We start from the raw sequence: 22,263 nt of genomic DNA, 5'->3' as shown, positions 1-22,263 counted from the left end.
CGAAGGAATTTTTCTTAGTGTCCGATCTATGTATTAATAATTATATCAAACTAGTGGAGTAATCTTAAAAAGAAATAGCCGAGTATCATGGTAGTAAGACATCGTGATATTCAATATACTTAACATTAGGGCCTAATTTTATTACAATAAATAATAAGGAGAAGAATATAGATTTTAAGACTTTCGTGGTTATTGACTAAAAGATTATCACTAATTTCAGGTTTCTTACCACGATATGACTTCTTTTTATTTTCCCGATATTTCGGAACGGTTGCACGCTCCATGGTCACGGGTTGACTGGACGGCGGCAGATGACAGCTTTAAGAGCAGACGTATCTGTCTACAGAAAACCAACTCACACGGACAAATATTTACATGCCACTTCACATCATCACCCAAAACACATACATTCGATCGTCAGGTCATTAACCAATAGAGCTTATGATCTTTCTGATGCACACCACCTACCACAGGACCAGGAGCACATTAAGACGGTTTTGCGACAGAATGGATACGAAATAAAAACATGTAAACCATTACAAAAAAGGAAGAAGCAATTTGACGTACAGAGACTACCAGTTTTTCTACCCTATGTACAAGGGGTGACAGACAAAATAGCCACGTTGCTAAGGAAGTTTTCCATAAAAACTATTTTCATCCCCTTAACCAAAATAGGAAAAATGTTACGTTCACCAAAAACTACACTTCACATAACTATAAACACAACTTCCTTTACAAACACCGGGTGTCTATAAACTGAACTGCAGTTGTGGGAGCTCGTATATTGGTCAGACTAAACGAACAATTGTCGATCGTATGAAGGAATACATCCGAGCAGTAAAAAACAATGATGCACAGAAGTCGGCTATAGCACATCATCTCACACAGACTGACACTAACCACTGGATCGAGTTGCACAGCCCCCAGGTACTCTCGACAGAACATCACTACATACCACGGTTGGTACGAGAAGCCATCGAGATCACGAAGTACAAAACATTTAACCGTCATGATGGTTTTAAACTGTCCAGTGCATGGATTCCGGTCCTTAGTGCGTGCAGTAATAAAAACAAAAACACCTCGAGTTCAGTTTCGCGTGCGGTGTGTATGTAAGAGAGTGACAATGGTAACGCCACAACGTTCTCGACGACTACCTTCGACAGCGCAAGAGGGTAGACAGATATGTCTGCTCTTAAAGCTGTCATCTGCCGCCGTCCAGTCAACCCATGACCATGGAGCGTGCGACCGCTCCGAAATATCGGGAAAATAAAAAGAAGTGACACCGTGGTAAGAAATCTGAAATTAGTGATAATCATTAAGAAGAAGAATACTCGACTGTGAACTGGCACCATCACCATCGGTACCATCCCAATTTTGATAACTTTACAGGATGAAGAAAAAAATTGTTTGCGTCATTTATATAGCATCTCATTTATTAAATGAAAATATGTAGTTTTTAAATATTTTTATTACAACCAGATGCCATATAAATGACGCAAACAATTTTTGTTTTCACCGTGTAAAGTTGTCAAAATTGAGATAGTACAAGTTGCCAGTTCACAGTCGAATGTACAATACACAAACGTATTTTTCATTCCAGGAAGTGATATTCCACACAGTGGCATTCATCTTTTACTTGGTGGCCAGTGTTCTACTGATTGTTGAAATTCACCGATACTCGTATTCTACTTATAACCAGTATTTAGCTGCTTCGGTGAGTTTTAATGGATTTTTTTGTACGAGAATTAGTTTTATAGAATTTAATGCTTTCGTGGTTACTAAAAGATTATACTAACTACAGGTTTCTTACCACGGTAGCTGTTCTTTTTGTTTTCCCGATGTTTCGGAAAGGTGGTCTCGGTCTCCTTGGTCACGGGTTGACTAAAAACAAAAAGAACTCATACCCTATTATGAAACCTGTAATTAGTGATAATGATTGAGTTTTAATGTTATTTAAATTTGGCACTGAAATTAAAAATAAAAATATTCCTTTTTTTTTTCAGATAATGGGATTTGTTATGGCCGTACTCTATGCTATCAGTACCTACTTTGCATATCGGACACATAAAACCATATAAATTACATTTAATTTTTAGTAATAATATTGTTTGTTAAAATAACATTACGGTTTAAAATATTTGCATGAACTCTGTTTATAAAGCTAAGCGGTGGTGAGCACCTCTGCGGAAAAATTATTATTGTGTTTTGCCATAAAATGTAAATAAGACGTACGTATTGTAATGTGCGTGATAAGAACAATAGATTCTTAGATATTTTTTTAATAATTAACCTTAATTTGATACTATTCACCAATGCTAACTTATCTTTATGTATATTACGATTAATTTTTATTAAACGTTCTTAAGCTCATCACAATTTATTACTTTATATCCTGGGCTTTTAAAGTACCAAATTGGTCTTTTAAACACACGTACTTTATAAGAAATTAAAAAATAGGTTCAATGAATAGAAACGCAGTTTCAAAAGGTCTTTTAAAGTATCAAATTGGTCTTTCAAGCACACGTACTTTATAAGAAATTAAAAAATAGGTTAAATTAATAGAAACGCAGTTTCAAAAGGTCTTTTAAAGTACCAAATTGGTCTTTTAAGCACACCTACCTTATAAGAAATTAAAAAATAGGTTCAATGAATAGAAACGTAGTTTCAAAAGGTCTTTTAAAGTACCAAATTGGTCTTTTAAGCACACTTACCTTATAAGAAATTAAAAAATAGGTTTAATGAATATAAACGCAGTTCCAAAAGATCTTTTAAAGTACCAAATTGGTCTTTTAAGAACACGTATCTTAAAAGAATAAAAAAATTGGTTCAGTGATTGTAAACACAGTTCCAAAAATAGTAAATATTCCCTCCGTGGCATGGGATGAACTATTTTTATCCCTACACGGACTGGTGGGCACGTGACACATTCAAATTGAATCTTTTGTCCTGACAACTACTTTTTGAAATCTAAGAGAGAATAGAGTGTGATTTTTCATTGTTTTACTTGAAATACTTACGTTAATACGATAGTGGTGTAGGGCAAAGTTGAATGAACCTTTATTGAAACGGGCGGGCAAAATTTCTAAAAATACTAACTTGTGAATAATACTGGCCGTGTAAATAGGAGTTTTCCGGTCTGTCGGGATGGTGAAAGCATTCCAGTCCATTCCGGTTCGTGTATTGAAGTACCGATCTCCTTCGAGTTTCCGCGCTTATAGTTTTCTTCTTTGAAGAAAAGTTTATAAAGAAGTTTCTAAACGACACCCGGTATTAAAAAGTTGCATTGTTTCGAAAATTGAAATAAAAAGTAGCTTCACTTTTAATTACGAAAAGTAAAAAAAGTTGAAGTGCAAGATGACTCGAGGTCCAACAATAGTAAGGGTAGCACCTAGCGATGGCAATGGCGTGAAGTGCTGTTGCTGCAGGTGCTGCGAATGTTTCAACTTGGGATATCTCATTAGTCAGCATGGACTAATTAAGTTAGCCGAAGCGGTAAGTACATTTTTTCAACACGTTAAACAAGTTGCTTAAAAATGTGAATTATGGTGCAACATAGTCTTATCGTTCTGCTGCATGTGCGCAGACGATACAGTCGTGCGGCCTAGTATGTTATGGGATAAATTTCACTTTAAAATGAAATCAAATGAACACAGTAGCGTTAAAGACGATGTTATTAATAATATTTAACATGTATTAATAATTATAACAAACTAGTGGAGTAATTTCTCAAAAAATATTTGAATATCAATTCAATAAAAATTTAAAATATTTCACATTTTAATTTGTAATTTTCCAATCATAAATTAAATGGTTCCAAGAGAAATTGCTACTTAGCAACAAGGCTGCTTCTGTAGTATACTATAATCACGGTTTTGAGTAATTTCTAAGGCGTAATGAAAAAAAAATCGTTTTTAAAAATATAAATATTATACTGTAGATTTGAGACCTTCATTAATATTCCGTCGCTTCAGTATTTGGTAGTGATTCTCATAATTTTGTCTATTTTGTTTATAATATCTAGTGACGGGACGAACAAGTCGTGCGCCTGATGATGAGCTACGCCTACACCTGTCCATAACAGTTGCAGTGCCACTCAGAGCTTTAAATCGCAAATATCTGAGGAGCATTGCCACTGCGCCCGTCAAGTCCCATGTGCCTATAATTTCAACAGCACTACCCTTCAAAACCGGAACACACTTGCTGACATTACTGCTTGGCGGAAGAAAAAATGTTTATAAGTCAATTTATATAAAATATAAGTTAATAAAATAAAAGTTAAATTGTTATAAGTTACGTCTATATTAAGAATAATATCCAGAAATTGATTAACTTATTCTTGCAGATGTTAGGCGGTCTTTGCCAAACACTTCTGGTAAAGTACGGTATGTACGAGGCGGGCCTAATGGGCTCCGCGTTCTTTGGCTTCCTCACCACAGCGTCTTCTTGTCTGCTTGTCACGGCGCTGCTCATCACCTGCTACACAGTGTCTTCTAAATCTCAGCAGCTTATTAGACAGTCGATTTTTGTAAGTATAACGTCGTTTTTTGTATTTGAAAGTACGTCTCTACATATAATATCGTTGAATCTAGAGGCAGACTCGGATAGGACTTCACCCACCTCTAAGCAGTGGGAGAAGAATAGTCATGGCAATAGTGAAAGCAAATGGCTATTAATTTGCATAATTATTAAACATATTTAAAGTATATTCCACCAAAAATATTAAACAATACTAACTATTCAATTCATAAAAAGAATTCTACTTAATATTTAACAACTATTTATCCTACGCAGTTACAATTTTTAACCGACTTCAAAAAGGAGGAGGTTCTCAACTGGGCTATATTTTTTTTATGTATAATACGCGATAACTCGCATAACGGCATTTGTGAACTGATTTTGATGATTCTTTATTTGTTGGAAAGAGTACATCAGTATTGGTCCCAAACATCAAATTCAAATTGCAAGGAAATATTTCACTTTTAAGGGTGGCAAACTTGCGAATAAATCCGGTTTCGTGCACTTTCTGGTAACCGGAAACAATAAAAGTTGGTAAATAGATATAATTCTACGAGCTTTTGAGGTCGGTTATTTTTCAATAATGAAATGTGAAATGATGTTTCCTATGTTTGTTAAATTAAATAAAATTATATGATTAAATTAATGTAGGTAACTTTGTTATGAAAATAATTTCATTGTCTCCTTTAAAAATAAAACAAGTGACTCTACAAAGATATACAAGCAAGCACCCTCGTGAGATTCGCCATATTTGACCCGGACATAATTTGATGTGAAATTGTGATCAAGAAAAAAAATAAAAATTTGTAGTAAAAGTATTTATTGTGTATTCATAATGTAATAGATTTAAGGATAACTCTTGACTGAATCAGTATTTCATAGTTCTGGAAAGGTTCTGGACTTTTGGAGACGCATATAATACAGACAAATATCATTCGATAAACTTTGTTGACTTCTAAAAGCTTTCAGCTTGTTGTTATATTTCATTAATTAATAACAATGGTAATCTGTTATAATTTATTACTGACAGGGCTTGAATCTGCTTCTACAAATCGAGTCACATTAAAAATTTCTCTGTGTTTGTTACAGATCTTTTCTATTGGATTTTTTAATTTTCGTACGTACATATTGTTTCTTTTTATGTATAATGGACGAATACTTGGCCTCAATCTCACATATATTTATCTATCCGTTGTATTTGTATGTTTTTTACATGTCGATAAACCATCAACTTATCCTGATAAATATGACGAAGTTAGAATTGAGTTTTGACTATTTTACAACAGTAGGGGGGAAAAAATAATGAACAAGGGAATTGTTTACGTTACAATTGTGCTCGTGGGAAATAGCACTTACTTTAAAAATACCTTAAGTATTAATTTTCAATAAATAATTACTATAGCACTTCGTAATGACCGTCACTAATCCTTGTCTTTGTCATTAGCCTCGTTATTGCGTCCAGTCGGCTATGTTGTACGTCATCTTCCAAGGAAATTTTATTGGTAGACTGTTAGTTTCATGGCATTTTCAATATTTTATACCAATTTTCATTGTTTTATTGGTTTCTCGATAGAAACTCTCACCCCTATTTCACTCTCCTTACAATTAATTTTTGTGACAAAAATAGATTTTGTCGTTCTCTTAGGTTCCATCTATATCTATACCAAAATTCATCAAACTTAATTCAGCGGTTTAGTCTTGACAACGTAACAGACGGTTATTTGCGCATTTTTAATAATATCAAGTGACGGTATGAACAAGTTACGCACCTGGTGGTAAGTGACACGCCTGTCCATAATAGCTGCAGTACCACACAGTGCTTACATTAAGTAATGTTGACATTACTGCTTGGCGGCAGAAATAAGTAAGGTGGCAGTACTTCCCTGGACAAATTCTTTCACAAGGAACTCTACTGGTACTAAGTGTTATTTTTGTGACAAAATGGCCATTATCCTTCTCCTAGATTCATCTGTCTATACCAAAATTCACACAAACTTACTTCAGCGGCTTAGGCTTCAAAACGTAGCACGTTACTTGCGAATTTGTAATATTAGTTAGGATAGTTTGGATTACTTTGGATTTTTGTAATTTCATGTATTACATACACATTCTTATGGCGAGCGGCTAGAGTGGAATTCCCTGCCTGCGGACTTATGCCCCGAGCGTTATGACTTGGACCTTTTCAAGGCGATAATGAATAGGCATTATTTAGGTGTTCATGCTACATCGTCGATCTCATCGTCACTTTCCATAGGTGATATGCAGATTAAATGAGCACTTAATTTTATATAAAAAAATATAATATTTGAATAGCCGAGGTAGCCAAATAGTGTGACCTACTGCCTCTCAGAGTGTCATGGGCTCGAATCTGGGCTTGGGTCTCTGAGTTTTACGGAATTTATGTGCAAAATTTAATTAAACTGCCACCATGGCCGAACGGTTATCATGCTGGACTGCCACGCAAGCGGTCGCTGGTTCTATTCCCGAGCCGGTATTATGAAAATTAAAAATAATTTCTTCAAGAAGTTTTATTTTTATTCCTCCGCGCCGTGATTAATATAAGAATAGCTATTGCCAAATTTCAAGTATAAATTTCTCCGATAAACTTGACATACTATATAGAGATAATACATAGATTTTATTTTTTTGCAATTTAAGTAGCCACATAGACTCTGAACGTGGGATCCTCAGGGATCACGAATTTTTTTTGTACCCATTACTCCCTCAAGTCTCGGGGGCAACATCACCTGTAAAGAATTGAATGTGCCCCGAAGTTTGGCCTTCAAAATGTATTTTTTAAAGAAACATTTTTTATTTTTTTCTCTGCCGCTTTTTGTCCACTTTATTTTATTTTCAAGGGACGCGAAATAATTCGCATGCGCGCATTTTCGAATTTATTTTAAATGTACACAATTCATGAATCATATTATTTTCGAATCATTGTCATAAAACAAAACTTGCAAGACACAGTTATTTAACAAAATGGATGAAATATTCATAGTCAAACAGATCGAGTCAGCAGACATTACGTTTCAACTGCCTCCGTGGCCGAACGGTTACCATGCCGGACTGCCATGCAGAGGTCCCAGGTTCGATTCCCGGGTTGGAAGAAATATTTGTATGGCCTACATTTATTTCTCTTGTGATTTTGGGTGTAATTTATGGTTGTCTATGTGTGTCTCCATGGCATCCGCAACACACGATCTCCCTAGTGCGGGGCTATGAGTGTGTACGTTATTATTATTATTATAATTTGAAATTTACTATGAGCTTTTCAGTGAAGGAAAATATCTCGATGAAACCTGCACATATCAGTAATGTGTGTGTGAAATTTTCAAACCGCATTGGGCACACGTGGGAACTACAGCCCAAACCCTCTTATTGTGAGAGCAGGCTATATTATTATATAATTTTATTCGATCAATATGATATAACGAAGTAAAATACATTAATAGCTTAAATACTAGGACTTGATAAAAATGATGATTGAGTCCCGTTGCAATAAAACCCAAAAAGCTTCACCTCTTGTTCTATGATCATGTTAATTCATTTGACAGCCCTTGGATCTCGCAGTTGGTTCATGAATTTTTATTTATATAATTTTGTAGAAATAATGGCCGCTGGGACTCAGCATATCTATTATTTCAACTGTCAACGCTACAAAAACAATTACATGTTTATCCAATTGTTATATCATGTTTCAGGAATGTCTATTCAATGCCGTGGCGTGTTTTCTGTACCTATCGGCATCTTCGTATGTGTGGGTGGCTGTGCACTTGAATAATGTATTTACGAACTCTGGAGCCCCTGCAATGACCGCTGTTAACGTAAGTATTGTACCTATAGAAACGAATGTCCCCGTCATGGACAATCGCGCTAATTAATTACGTCATCAGGCATATCGTGTCAAACCAAAACACTTTAGCAGTAGAGCTCCTTGTGAAAGAGTTCGTCCAGGGAAGTACTGCCACTTTATCTATTTCTGCCGCCAACCAGTAATGTGTGAGTGGTACTGCTACTGCCATGGATAGGCGTGTCACAACCAGGTCACTGTCACGTCACTAGGTCTCAAAAAAAAAACTAAAGACAGCGAGTCCCAGTATAGTATTTTGTAATTTCGTAACATCAAGAATCTACAAGCTGTTGCTAAAGCAAGATAATTATAATTGCTAATTGCTAGATTAGCGGATAATGTACACAGTACGTTAATTAAAAAATTGCAAAAAAACAAGAAATTGTTTTTTGGCAGGATTTTTTAAAATGACAGTATTTGATATTATAGTGTATTGTTTTGACACGGTAGAGACACGCGACAGCTGAACCGCAAACATTATTATTTATACAATGTAAGAATGTTATTTCTGCACACTAAGTAGGACAAACATATGTGTTGTATTGTTGTTACAGTATTTTGGTAATTTCTTTTGTTTATAACGCACAATGCATGTGCTCCGTCTTCGCCTTCTGTATACGGTTTTTGTAGAAAAGTTATTACAAAAACAACATTGTTACGCGGGAATCATGTGATATAATGAATTCAAATCCGCGAGTTCACGGTTGATAGATATAGGTGATGTACAATGGTGTTGTACATTGCTTCCTAACTTTTTACTGGAACAGTTTATCGAGAGTTTAATTTATGCGAAGACAGAGAGACCTCTAATTAACACTACACCAACTTTACTTTTTGGTGATTTTCTGTTATTTTTGTAAACAGCCAGTTGCTAATATTATGCTCTCTATATATCTCCGAATTTTGTGAAAAACAAGAAACATAAAACATAATACGAAAAAAAAACAAAAAACGAATTTTGTGAAAATAAAATAAAGAAACAAAAACAAAATAAAAACAGAACAAGTCAAAATTGTAAAATGTATAGCCAAAGACTAAAAATAATAACTTTTTTAAACATAATAAAAATTATTTTTTTTTCTGTTGATTTTTCATCGACGTTCGGCCAAGTTTAAATTGTTTCCCGCCTTGTAATACTTTCATTTGTTGATATACATTTTTAACCGACTTCAAAAAAGGAGGAGGTTCTCAATTCGACTGTATGTTCTTTTTTTTGTATGTATGTTACGCGATAACTTCTGTATTTGTGGATTTTCATGATTCTTTTTTTGTTGGAAAGGGGGTACTTCCATAGTGGTTCCATTTCGTTTTGAAGAAAATCATCCACCTCTAAGGGTGGCTGTTCAGGCATGAAGATTCATTTTTATAAATAGCGCCTGAACTTTAATTTAGGAGCAATTATTTTAATGGTTGATTTTGCTATTTCTCCAATTCAAGGCGTTTTTCTCTCGATATACTTTGAGTAGTGAGAACCGATTTTTATTATCTCTAGTGTCAAGTCCTGTACAGTGGCGAACTAGGGGATATTTCAATAAAATTTAGGAAATAGACGTAATTCCACGTATTTTTGAGGTCGGTTTTTTTAGTACTCTGTACTGGGATTATCAGAGAATTGCTCCATTTGCACTAGAATAACTGTGACAAGTATTTATTGGCAGGTCGATTGTGGTAAGTGATAAAAAAGAGAATGCCAAATTACGTAAATAATAAACAGAATTTTGATATTGAAAGCTTTAGTGACGAAAAGAGAAGGTTGCACAGATATTCGTAAAATTTATTTATTCAACATATTAAGAGTGTTCTTATTCTGTGTTCTCAAAAGAAAGTTTTAGTGGCCGGGGATCATTTAATATTGATAATGAAGTAATTAATTATTGTTTTATTTATTTTTCCAGTCCATAGGAGTGGTGTTAGGAATCCTGTACGGTATGGACGCTTACAATTCCTTCAAGTATTATAAAGGCTATCGATAGATTTATAAGATATCGATTTTATACTAATTGTAATCACTATCTGTTCTTTCTTAAAATAAGTTAAAAAGTCTTAAAGGAAGTTTAAAACAGTTACTGCCATTCCACATTTAATTAGATTACAGTTTATATGTCGCACTTAAAAATCAATTATTATCATTATGTTACTTAGTTTAAGAAAAATAATCGAATAATTATGTACGTCTGTATTCAATATACTTATACAAGTTTTATTTAAACAAAATAAGAAGTTTGTGCACTATTTTTATAATAAAATGTATAACAATTTTGGAAGCTGTTTTTTAATTTAGTCTTGGAAAATAAAAGAAAAAAATGAATATTTTAAATATTAAATATTTATTTTAAATATAGTTTCGAACCTACTGTACCAATGTGCCTTGAAGGTCATCTTTATCATGTCGGATCCATGCAAAATTACACGATGATATCGGAGATGGCTGTATGCATTGTATAATCTAAGCCTTAGATGAACGTTTTGGGAAAAGCTAACGCCTCGAAACACCAATCCTGTACAAGGCTGCCAAAGTTAAAGTGATTTTATTTTAACGTAACGTAACGCAACGTATTCCAGTATATACTTTATCACTCCGTTACACATCCAAAAGTGGAATAAACCACGTGTGTCTGCGCAGCGAGTTTATTTAGTTTTTGTCAGCAAGGCGCGTGTCTCGTCGTACCTGGCACGGAGTTCCCGGCGCGCAGCTCTTCACACATAGGCTCAGAGCATTCGCGTTGGATGCCATGTCGCTTTTGACAAAGTTATTAGTTAAAGTGACGTCATGTTTCTATGCCATAATCGTAAATTTGATTTTGAATTATCCTATTTATTATATCAACTCCTATCGGTCGTTATTGCCACTCGCTCGTGTCTATAAAAAGAGATGGAAAAGGTATACAGAGTGTAGAAAAGAGTTTATCTTTAGTTCTATCTATCTCTTAAAATGAACGTCAGTCCGGTGTACATTTCATTATTATTCATCCGATTGCAATAAAACTTTTGACAATAACTGTCCACAATTATATTTCTCTCTGGGCACAGGTCTCCTTTAAGGTGAAGGACAAGTCTTGCAGATCTTTAGGTCTGCAATTTGGCATTTGTCTTTTAAGACAAACATTTTTTTCTTTCAGTGGCATTGCAACACGCCACTACAGCTAGCTTGATATAATTATAACTAGCAATTTATTTAATACTCTCAGCGCCATGTGGGCTGCCGGCCGCCTACAAAAACCCAAGTGCAGCAGGCTACCATGTATTTTCAAATTTTATCTAGCAGTCGGTATGGGCTGCCGGAGTCCCACAATTAGGAATTAAAAATTATTTTTGATTTTCTAGTCCTGACCAGTCAAAGGTTGCATCAGCAGGCCGACAATATAATGTGAACGAACACAGCCAATTGTTTGGCTCTTCTGCTAACAACTGGTCCCGATCGTAATCAAGTATTTATCTCGTCCCTAATTGTGATATCCGTCTTTTTTTGGTAGGATCCTGGCGTACCAAGTAATAGAGCTTGGAGGTGTCCAGCTGGCAGCCCACATGGCCTGCTACAAAAGTTACTCAAGAAGAGATGCGGCGTACAGTGAAAAAAAAAAACGTGTCTCCCCGCCTACATGGCTTGCTACTTTAGAAAAACCGCTTGTTCTATGGCGCTGAGAGTGTTCGATGTGTAACATGAAAAAATTTTTTTAAAGTCCGATTTACAGGAAAAACAAATTATAAATTTGGTATCCCATAAATTAAAAAAAAAGTAAGTACGCGACTATGAGATCGACGATGGAGCATGCACACCTAAATAATGCCTATTCACTCTCGCCCTAAAAAGGCCCAAGACTCTAAAACCGTTCCACATATAAATGTGGAAGCGTAACGTTTCGTGCAACTCGTTGGAATATCCTATATATAACAACAACACAGATATAATACGCTCATTAATAAATAGTTCCTATAATAAACATACGTGTAGATAACGGTGATATTAAAGTATAATATTATATTAAAGTTTACTAGCAGTGAATCACTACAAAGTCAACCTTTTGTTTCGTCAATATTATCAGTTATTTACAGCGCATGGCGTTGGTGATGCAGTTCTTCCAGTAAGGCGTAAGTACTATCTGTCAATGTTTATATTTCAAATCACTAACTGATGATCCCCGTGTACCTACTGGCCCGGGTCCGTGGCTTTCCCAGAAAATCAACAACGTACGTTATAGCTTTAAATCTATTTAAGTATATTATATTTATTTCAAAATGTATGTAAATATTTATGTTGAGACTTTGTCAAATAATTTGCGTTTGTATGGGTGTATGCGTGTATATTTTTTATGAACTTCCCTGACATTAAATGTTGCCACATAGAGATTTCACACTTACAGTAAACGTTTACAAATATGTATATCATTTAAAATTAAATAAATAAATAGTCGAAAACGCAACAAGTTTCCCACCTACAGCCCTTCTTTCTGTACATTTAATAGGTGTTCTTTCATCGTTTTCTTGAACAGTTTTTTGGAGAAATGATTTGTGATTATGTGTACGTCCTCTTGTTTCAAAAATTTTGATGGTAGTGATGGCGGATAAATGTGACAATAATGAAGGAAAAGGTATTTCGAGAACCATTCAAAATTTTAAATAATTGGCTAGGATAGTTCCTTGTCAATGAAGGAAGTCAGCGTCGTCACAACTATGTCGACCGGAAAGCAGTATTGCATTGTTCCAGATTGAAAGGTAGAGAAAGGCAGTACCGCAAACTATTTGTTGAGAACAGATAATAAGGATATGTCCTTTGTATTGCAAATGTCTCTAGGTAGTTGCTTGTTTTGAAACTGACAATGTTATGAACGGGGCCCACACTGTTATGAAAAAATTGTTTAGCTCTGAGTGGCACTGCAACAGTCATGGACAGGCGATTGGCGAGTTGCTTACACCAGACGCACGACTAGTTTGTCCCGTCACGTGGTATAGAATAAAAAAAATGGTTCTCTTTTGGAGAAGATAATGTCGTACATATGGATCAAATTGTGACGATAACTTCTTTTATCGTCATTCCACCTTATTATCACCCTCTTTGCTGATTCCTGGCCACTTAATTTTAAAATTTTGAATCGTTCTCGAATTCCTTTTGATTCCATATTCGTTTAGACCCTTCGTTCCGAGTGGTCCAGGTGGACCCCCAGGGGTCCACGGGGACTCGACGGGGGTCTACGTTGGCGTGACAAAAAATGGGGGTTCACAATTCGTAAGTTTTCGTGGACCCCCGTCAACGAAAATTTATCAGCTTTCGATAGTGAAGAACTAAAATGTTGGCTTGACTTCACCTATCAATGCAAGCCGATAATATTTTAAGAAGCTCAGCGACTGTTACTTGTAAAAACTTGCATATTCCATATTCAGTACAACGGGTCTTTACATTTTTGACATTCACAAATCAATTAAATTCTAATTTTTTTTCAAAAACTATTAATTATTAGTTCCAATCACAACTCAGTAATTTGCGTTGCAAATTTCCATAGTTAGATCCACAGACCACATAAATACTAGTCGGTTAGATTTAATCTTCACATTTTTTGTCGAGTTTTGCGAATATGGTAGAAATGTAGCTGCTGGGGGTCTACCGGAACCGGCAAAATTTTGAAAGTGGTCTATGAGAAAAAAGTCTGGGAACCTATGGTCTAGAGGATGGAAAAAAGCATTCTTATGTCGGGTTAGTTCGTTCCGTCATTACTATCATAAACATTCTCAAAACGCGGGAACATGGTCATAGATCAACTTGATGTATAATTTAAACTTCACGTGATTTACTATTTTTAAATCATTAGACACACGTACATAGGCCTGTTTGGGATAAGTGTCTGGACGTTTAGTAGGGAGTGTTTAATACTGATTGTATTTTTTTTTATACCATTTTTTATTTTATTACAGCCTTTTCATTTTCTACTTGTTAATAAATTTATGTGAACTTTTCTTTCTTTTCGTTAAGTCTGGGCCACAAACTAACGACCTTCGATTGAATCTAATCTACCACTGAAATGGATGATTTTTTAATCTATCACAAAAGCTCGTTCATATCACAATTTAGCGATTGTTACAGATGAGTCTATTGTGATGTAACTGCCTTTTTTGAATAGCATATACAAATAACGGATGTTTGCGTAGAAATTGAGTTTTAACGTTCTTCTATTTAGCAATTATTTATATATAATGTTGAGTTATTCGTCAACTCGCGCATGGGAAACTCGCGCACGTGCGCGAGTTGGCACCTTCCGATTTTACCTATTGTTTATGTTTTGCATACGTGATAAAATAATTATATCAAGGTGTCACACGGCTATGCGACGCGGAGGGAAAGAATGTTTTGCTTTTTTTGGGAATCGAACCGAACAAATTAGAAAAAAGAGATCCAATACTAAACTTAAAATGATTTAATATTAAGTGCAAAGTTTATAGGTACCTGTCAAGTAAACAGTAGAGCTCCTTGTGAAAGAGTTCGTCCAGGGAAGTACTGCCACCAAACTATTTCTGATGCCAAACAGTAATGTTAACATTACAGTGTTCTGGTTTTGAAGTGTAAACAATAACAGGCGCATAGGATTTGTTAATTTTTAGTCTCAGGGTGACTGGTGCAATGGTAGTGACACTCAAGACTTTCTGACTTAATTAGCGACAATGCTTCTTCAATACGTCATTTGGTATGACCATAAAAAAAAATCTCCTGAAAATATCAATTGAAGAATTTACATAATAAAATTATTTTAAACAAAACACCAAAGTTAACAACACGTTTTTAAAATTCAATTCATGCGAACACATGAGAGAATGTTAGTGATAAGAGTTTAGCTTTCGATAGCGTTCTTTAGAAAGTAGTTTGTGTACCATGTGCGGTTCTCAACTGTGGCATTTTTCTTTCCATGTTCGCTAATAAGCGCGTAAATATACATTTCTAATTTGATTTACTTAATACCTTCATACTTGCCTTTTTTATCGTCTATATGTTAGGCTAAAAGAACGAAATCGCTCATTGAGCAAAAAACTACCACAACACGTTGTGGTCTCTTTAAAATATCCAAAACACGTTATTCGTATTATAGCACTTACTAAAATACAAAAAAGGCATTCAAGAATTAGTACAAACACGACGAGGTTTGCAGTACTTCCGTTTACAAGTTACATATTAACCACAACGCGTAGTGGTCAAACATTATATGTTTTTGAGTTAATCACAATACGTTCCCGGCTGACTGTGATCATGGGACCTGTAATGGGTCCGAAACGTTAGTTTGTTTGAAAAAACAATTATACGCGATTTAGATAAAATAAATTGTTTCATTTCTAATATGTGACAATGGCGAAAACCCTAGAACTCGTTATGATTACCAAGGTGTGGTGATCATAACGAGTTCTTAGGTTTTTTAGTCTACTAAGAATTATTTGTTTAGTCTTTTGGAGACATGTGTGCCTGTTTTTAACCGACTTCAAAAAAAGGAGGAGGTTCTCAATTCGTCGGTATGTTTTTTTTGTATGTATGTTACGCGATAACTCCGTCATTTGTGAACCAATTTTGATGATTCTTTTTTTGTTGGAAAGTAAGTGCCTCAGATGTAGTCCCATTTAAATTTAAGAAAATATTCCACCTCTAAGGGTGGCAAACCAGGGGATGAATGACTTTTGAGGTCGGTTTTTTTAACCGGAGGTTATATAACCATATAGATCTTCAGGAAATTTCCATTCCTCCAAGATAATCTAAAGAAAACTATGTTCTTAGGTAAGGTTTCGTAACTTCCTGTTGTTAGTTTTCCGAAGGTGCGTCTAGTGTTGAAACAGATAACCGACAACGTTTTAAACAAACTCAGATTAAGCGTTCTAAATAACTAACACTTGTAAAAAAAGCTTAAAAAGGATTATTATAAAATTGGCTTCAGTTGAAAATCAAAATTTAGCAGGTTCTCTGAAATATTTAAAGTGAAATATCTCTATATAAAAATAATGTACAAAGTTAGATATTTTGTTTCTAAATAATTCATTTTAGATTTTTATTTTAGTCCGTTTTCGCGATTTTATGATCGGCGGACTAAAGCACATAAGTAAAAAAAGTGCTTCATTTGTTAATATATAATTATATATTTTTTGTATTGTTTGTGAATGTGAAGATGAAGTAACAAATTAATTTGACTTATGTGCTTTAGCAGGACGATGTATTAATTTAAATGAATGATGTCTTATTTTGACTTATGTGCTACAATGCCGTCCACTAACTCAAACAAAAGATACAAATATCCGTTTTAAATAGAAAAAGAAAGAGCACAAAGTTCTCTTTTAAAAATAGTTAAAATTAGTTAGTAACGCGTTCGACTTATCGGAACTTAACCTAACGATGCAAAGCTGAAATATCATTAAACAATGTCATCAATCATCATCAATATTCTAAAACTGGGTTATGGTATATGATATCTCAAAAAAAATATTTTCGGCAGTATAGCCCGCCGACCCTAGTATTTAATCGGGTAAACGGCCATTCTCAAAACAAATAAAAAATATGTATATGCGGGATTTTCCTGTCATTTTAGCTGTGCTACTTAATTATCATAATTATTTTATTTTTCAAACTCATTTTCTTCAATTGCCGTAGCCTGTCCGGATGCTACCTTTATCTAAAAACTTACTTTTTATTTTAGCGGTGCTATTTAAGATCCTGTTGGCGAAATACTGCTTGTGTAGTAACATAAAAATATAAACCCACGACGACCTTTCTTTTAAAATCTGCAACATTTTGATCTAACTAAACAGTATTTCTCGCTGTTCCTCCGATGACTCGCCTTAAAGTATATGTATAGCCAGTAGCGAATTTGCAGTCTTGGTCTCTCATCATATACTGGTAGACTACATAATGAATTTACTTTATTGCCAACTTTTATCGAAATCGATTCAGAAATTTAGTTAACTATAATAGCTGCTAGTTTTTAATATTTTCGGAGGTTTCAGATTTAAATAAAACAGACCGATCCGATGTCAGACAGTTCAGACAGATAGATAGACGTGGTAGTGATAACATGTAGTGATGTAGTGATTATACATTACATTATAATCATGTGTATCTATATTTTATGCATAAAATGCACGAAGTGATTTAAGAAGTTTATTCAGTGCAGTGCGGTGCAGGGCGGCCCGCCATAATGTATGTGAACCTTTAGAATATTTAGGTACTTTGACTTATTTCTTATTATCATCAGTAAATTTTTTGTCACGATTGGGCGCCGCTAAAATCTGGCCGCCCTAGGCCCGGGCTGCCTAGGCTGAGGGTAAACCTGCCACTGTGTTGTATACCTACTATGACATCACCATAGTATTTGTTATATGGACTATCTACGATCTACGAGTGACAAGAGACTACCTTGTGCTGATAATTTAAAATTGCCTTAGGTAGACCTTGTAACTGTATTAGCCCACCGAATGCGTGTATGGGAAAGAGGTCAAGTTCAAAACAACGAATAGGTGGATCAATTGGCTTCGCGAATAACATACTTGAAAACTATTGTATTACTTATTTACTTTGTAACCCGAAGTGAATCGTAGCTTCCGATACGATTTGGTACCAGCGATCTGTCTCGTGCGGTTTCCTCCCATTTTGCGTGCAGGATATATTTTTCAACTTCCTCTCCAACGGTTCTGGGCCGACCAACTGGTCGTCGACCATAGGTTAGCACGTTTCATGTAGGCCCTTTTCACTGTCATAAGAGCTGACATCCTCTTGAGATATCCGAGCCGACGGAGCAGTAGCAGACTGTACTAATGGGGTTCAGGTGGGTGCTATTGAGCAGTGAGCAAGACCAAAGGAAACGGACTTACAGTTTATTTACACGACACTATAGTTACCACAGAAAAACAGAAACAATAGTCAAGTGGAAGAAAAAGGCGCCAACCACAAGTACATTTAAATATAGAATTTCAATAAAAAACTAAAAAGAGTATTTAAAATATATGTACAAAAAAGATTTATAGCGACTGCTGCAATTCGCTACGGGAGCCTTGCGGACTTAATTTCCACGATAATATTGAGTTCAGACATGACATCCTCCAGTTCCTGATTCTTTCGGATCCTCTGCTACCATCTTTCCTCCGTGATGGTCTCAAAACCTTACGCAAGATTTTTCATTTTTTTAATTATATGGTACTAGATAAACAAAAAGTACAAGTGTGTATACCAAATAGATTTTAAGTTATACAGTGTTGACCATAGCTTGAAAAGGTTCACGTAACGCGCGTTCGTTTGTATTTCCTCACGTAGTGCATTTACAGAACATGATAACATGAAATTCCTCAATAGCTTTATATTTTCAAGGTAAATGGAGATTAAATTTTTCTTATCGGTGCTTAACAGCATAATCACGCGAATTATTCCGCTATATATTATTGTTTGTATAGTTAATTCAGACATTTGTATGCCATTGCTGGGTGAAAATTTTTAAGTTATTCGCCGATATTCTTTATGTACCTGTACTTTTCTTTTTCTAGCCGGTAGATGTAAGGGGATCCTGGTGGACCCAACGGCACTAGCCCATATAACGCCTAAGTCCAATTAATTCCCTGGCGCCCTCTAGTTGGGACGCCATCAAAATGCAATACCCAGTGATCGGTAATTCGGGTTCAAAATGTGCAATTATAAATGATGTTGGGAAGCAATAACAATTTTGACGGCCTCTGTGGTCGAGCGGCTTGCATATCGGTTTTCATGGTGTCGCCTTCTCAGAGGTCCCGGGTTCGATCCCCGGCCGGGTCAGTGTAGAAACGAACTTTTCTATAGGTATAGTCTCGGGTCTGGGTGTTTGTGGTACCATCGTTATTTCCGATTTCCATAACACAAGTGTTTTAGCCACTTACTTTGGGATTACAGCAACTTTTGTTGCTGTAATCCCCTTTTGTTTTGTTTGTTGTCTAACATCACATACGTTGCGTCCGTCCGTGTGCGCCGCACACCCTGCATCATATGTAGAGCCGGCATTGGACCGAAATATGTACGTACAATGCGTCAAACTTCATTCTTGAAAATGTACGCTACTTATATTACGTATCATTCGATGACCAATACTAAGCAAACCACTGGCAGTGTGGTGGATATTTTTTCTGTCAGTAAAAACAAGTCGGAGACTGCTGCAACGTGCTGTATCAAGCAAGGACTTTACTACTCAGCACGGATGTCTTCTTAGTCCACAATCTAGCCAAATATAGGTTGTGGATAGATTTCCGCGCACTGTTTTTCCCTTACGGGTATATATTACAAATAAAATTGAAATAGATAAGTAAATTTCCATTACAATTTCTAAATTTATTGAATAACACTATTTTTTGTGAAATTACTCGACTAGTTTATTATAACCTCACGAATTGTTCTATGTCCTTGCTGCAGATCTCTGTTTTTGTAACGACTTTTTGCCGTAGTGCCATCTGTGAGAAAATTTCCATTATTTTCTAGAATAACATTAATTTGAGTTACAATTAGTAGCAATTGTGCAAACAAATTTGTGATAATCTGCAGACCCCGACGAGCAATGACGACATTACGAACGTGTCATTGACTTTGTCGTTAAAGTAAATAGCTGTACATAAAAGTAAATACAAAAATTTTGTAACTTGTATCTTGGTATAGTTATCACGCACAGTCATATAACAATAATGGAACGAGCACATGGCTAACATTACTCGACTCAATTGCTGTCTCTGTCTGATAAACGATATCAATATACTGTGCTAGCATCTGTCTTTGGGCCATCAAAATTAACGGAATTAAGAAGGACAAAATCAATTACTATTGACCTGACATGTCTGATTAATACGACTATAACTTTTTTTCATAAATGTTTGTATTACTTTCAAAAAACGAACACTGAAAGTTGGTCATCTAAGGATCATGCGACTTCTTTCCGACCAAAACCTGCAAAATCCATTACTGTCCGTTGCTCTAAACTTTTTTACTAACAATTGACTAAGAATGAACTATGTAAGCAGCCAAAAGAAAATCTTATATAGATCTACTGCCAAGTGGTCGTAATTGCAAGAATTGAAAATACTTATTACAGATAACCGCTTACTTTTTTTTTAAAAAGGCGGTAAAATAAAGTAAAGTGCTTTGGTATTCGTTTCTGTTTTTTCGTCTGTTTTGTATTTTCGTCGCGAAAATATGTTCTAGTGAGAAGAACGATAACGAAAAACAGTAATGGATACATATTATCAGAGGTTCAGCAGACTGAAGAAAAGACAAAAACATTTTTTTAGCAATTGTCCTAACATGTCAATTATTACTTTTAATATTAATTAATATTTTTCTACTTTGTGTTATACATCTTGTTCTTTAGTCTTTCATTATTTTCTCAAATTGTTTGAGAAGAGCACCATCTATGCCTCGGTAGGAACGGGGATTATTTGACTCGTATTAATGCAAGACTCGTCGTTAAATAATGCACTATTATTTTCCGTAAAAAAACTATACAGTTTATTTTTTATTGAAAAAAGTATATATTAAAGTAAAAAGATCCGTGTATTAATTATAATATCAATTTATATCAATTTACCACAAACTGTAATTAAATTTACAGTTTGTGGTAAATTGATCTTATTAATATCACAGTAGCAGTACAATTAATCCTGTAGTATATGTATAATGTACTACATTTCCGAAATAGACGGTCTTTCCCTCACACTAGTGTCTGCCTTTTTTTTTGACGGAGGGGAAATCTTTATGGATACCCCTGAGCCCAGGGAGACTCAGGGGTTATGTGGGGACTCTACCTCCACACTGGAGGGCCTACCCCACTAAAACCCCCCCGGGTTTCCCTCTCGCCGGTTGAGTCTGCGCCGTGGGATCAGTGAACATTCACCACGACGCCCCGTCCGGCACACTAGTGTCTGCCTGCGATTGGGGGCAAGAACAGTCCACCCCCATCAATGCACGTATGGTGATGCTGTTGACGAGTTTGGCCACCATGGCCTCTCGTGAATATCGAAACGCAGGTCGCATATCCCGACACGCAGCGCTCAATAGCATTATCTTACGGGCCTTCACCAGCGCTAAGATACCGGCAGTTCTCGAGCCCACTTGCATCCGTCGCGGTGACGGTAAGAGGCCTGAAGGTATGACTGTCGGTCCATGGAAACTGGGGAGACAGTTAGTGTGGGACGCAACCTGTGTGGACACTGTAGTCGCCTCCCATGTCATTGCAAGCGTAGGCGACGCAGGCTACGTGGCCAGAGCGGCCGGGAGCCGCAAAGGTCTCAAATACGCTAACATTGCCCAGCTTTGTGCCTTTTGCGGTTGAGTGCTTCTAGCTCTGCTTCTAGCTCTTTCGCTAGAAGTTTCGCCGGGTCCCTGGGAGCCAAAAGCGAAACTTCTAGCGAACGAGTTGTTGGATCACCTCGTAGAAGCCTCCGGTGACCACAAGGTTGGCAGCTATTTCCGCCAAAGAATAAGTTTAGCAATTCAAAGGGGAAATGTTGCTAGTCTTCTGGGCATGATGCCCCAGGGTACGGCAATCGAGGAAATATTCTATTTATAAACTTTCTTACTTTTCTTTATGTATCCAGCTGTTATAAGTAGTTTAGATATCTGTATGAACGTGATCCAAAGCGCCTCCAGTTTCAAATAAATTACAAAAAATATATACGCCAATTTATCGAAGTCCATTGAACTTTATAACGTCAGAATACGAAAAAGAGATAAAAGATACACCCTGGCCATCGATTAATTAGATTAATACAAATTCAACAACGATAAATGTGACTTCTTGAGAAACAATGACCTAAGTGATTGTAAACAAACACAAGTTACTTTGTCCCACGCGTGTGTCAGTAACCTTTCCCGGTTGTCGACGCGGGGGACGTGTACTGAGTAAAAACTACAGGCCAAATTGTATAGAAAGAGT

At 35.8% G+C, this 22,263-nt stretch overlaps 2 protein-coding genes across 5 annotated transcripts in view; both read left to right on the top strand.

The window, feature by feature from the left end:
* The window catches only part of LOC113237452 (CKLF-like MARVEL transmembrane domain-containing protein 8), a 30,113-nt gene extending 27,771 nt beyond the window's left edge, over nucleotides 1-2,342 (top strand). Inside the window, exons 4-5 of the mRNA XM_026473934.1 lie at nucleotides 1,601-1,714; nucleotides 2,004-2,342. Coding sequence (XP_026329719.1) covers nucleotides 1,601-1,714; nucleotides 2,004-2,078 — 189 coding nt within the window. The 3' untranslated portion in view covers nucleotides 2,079-2,342. The remainder of the gene's footprint in view (nucleotides 1-1,600; nucleotides 1,715-2,003) is intronic.
* A 617-nt stretch (nucleotides 2,343-2,959) lies between these two features.
* LOC113237230 (protein singles bar) overlaps nucleotides 2,960-22,263 on the top strand; it is a 43,855-nt gene continuing 24,551 nt past the window's right edge. The window contains exons 1-5 of one of the 4 annotated variants that reach the window (XM_026473583.1): nucleotides 2,981-3,492; nucleotides 4,343-4,525; nucleotides 5,605-5,632; nucleotides 8,220-8,342; nucleotides 10,264-10,571. In XM_026473583.1, coding sequence (XP_026329368.1) covers nucleotides 3,355-3,492; nucleotides 4,343-4,525; nucleotides 5,605-5,632; nucleotides 8,220-8,299 — 429 coding nt within the window. In that variant the 5' untranslated portion in view covers nucleotides 2,981-3,354 and the 3' untranslated portion in view covers nucleotides 8,300-8,342; nucleotides 10,264-10,571. Of the gene's footprint in view, nucleotides 3,493-4,342; nucleotides 4,526-5,604; nucleotides 5,633-8,219; nucleotides 8,343-10,263; nucleotides 10,572-22,263 lie in introns of those variants that run through there. The other 3 variants (XM_026473584.1, XM_026473582.1, XR_003311024.1) reach the window with 3 other exon arrangements.

This window comes from Hyposmocoma kahamanoa, unplaced genomic scaffold, assembly GCF_003589595.1.
Source record: "Hyposmocoma kahamanoa isolate Upper Pololo Valley unplaced genomic scaffold, ASM358959v1 93, whole genome shotgun sequence".
In the NCBI taxonomy this organism is placed as follows: Eukaryota; Metazoa; Arthropoda; class Insecta; order Lepidoptera; family Cosmopterigidae; genus Hyposmocoma; species Hyposmocoma kahamanoa.
Note: the sequence above shows the minus strand (reverse complement) of the source record. Positions and strands in the feature narration are given on the sequence as shown.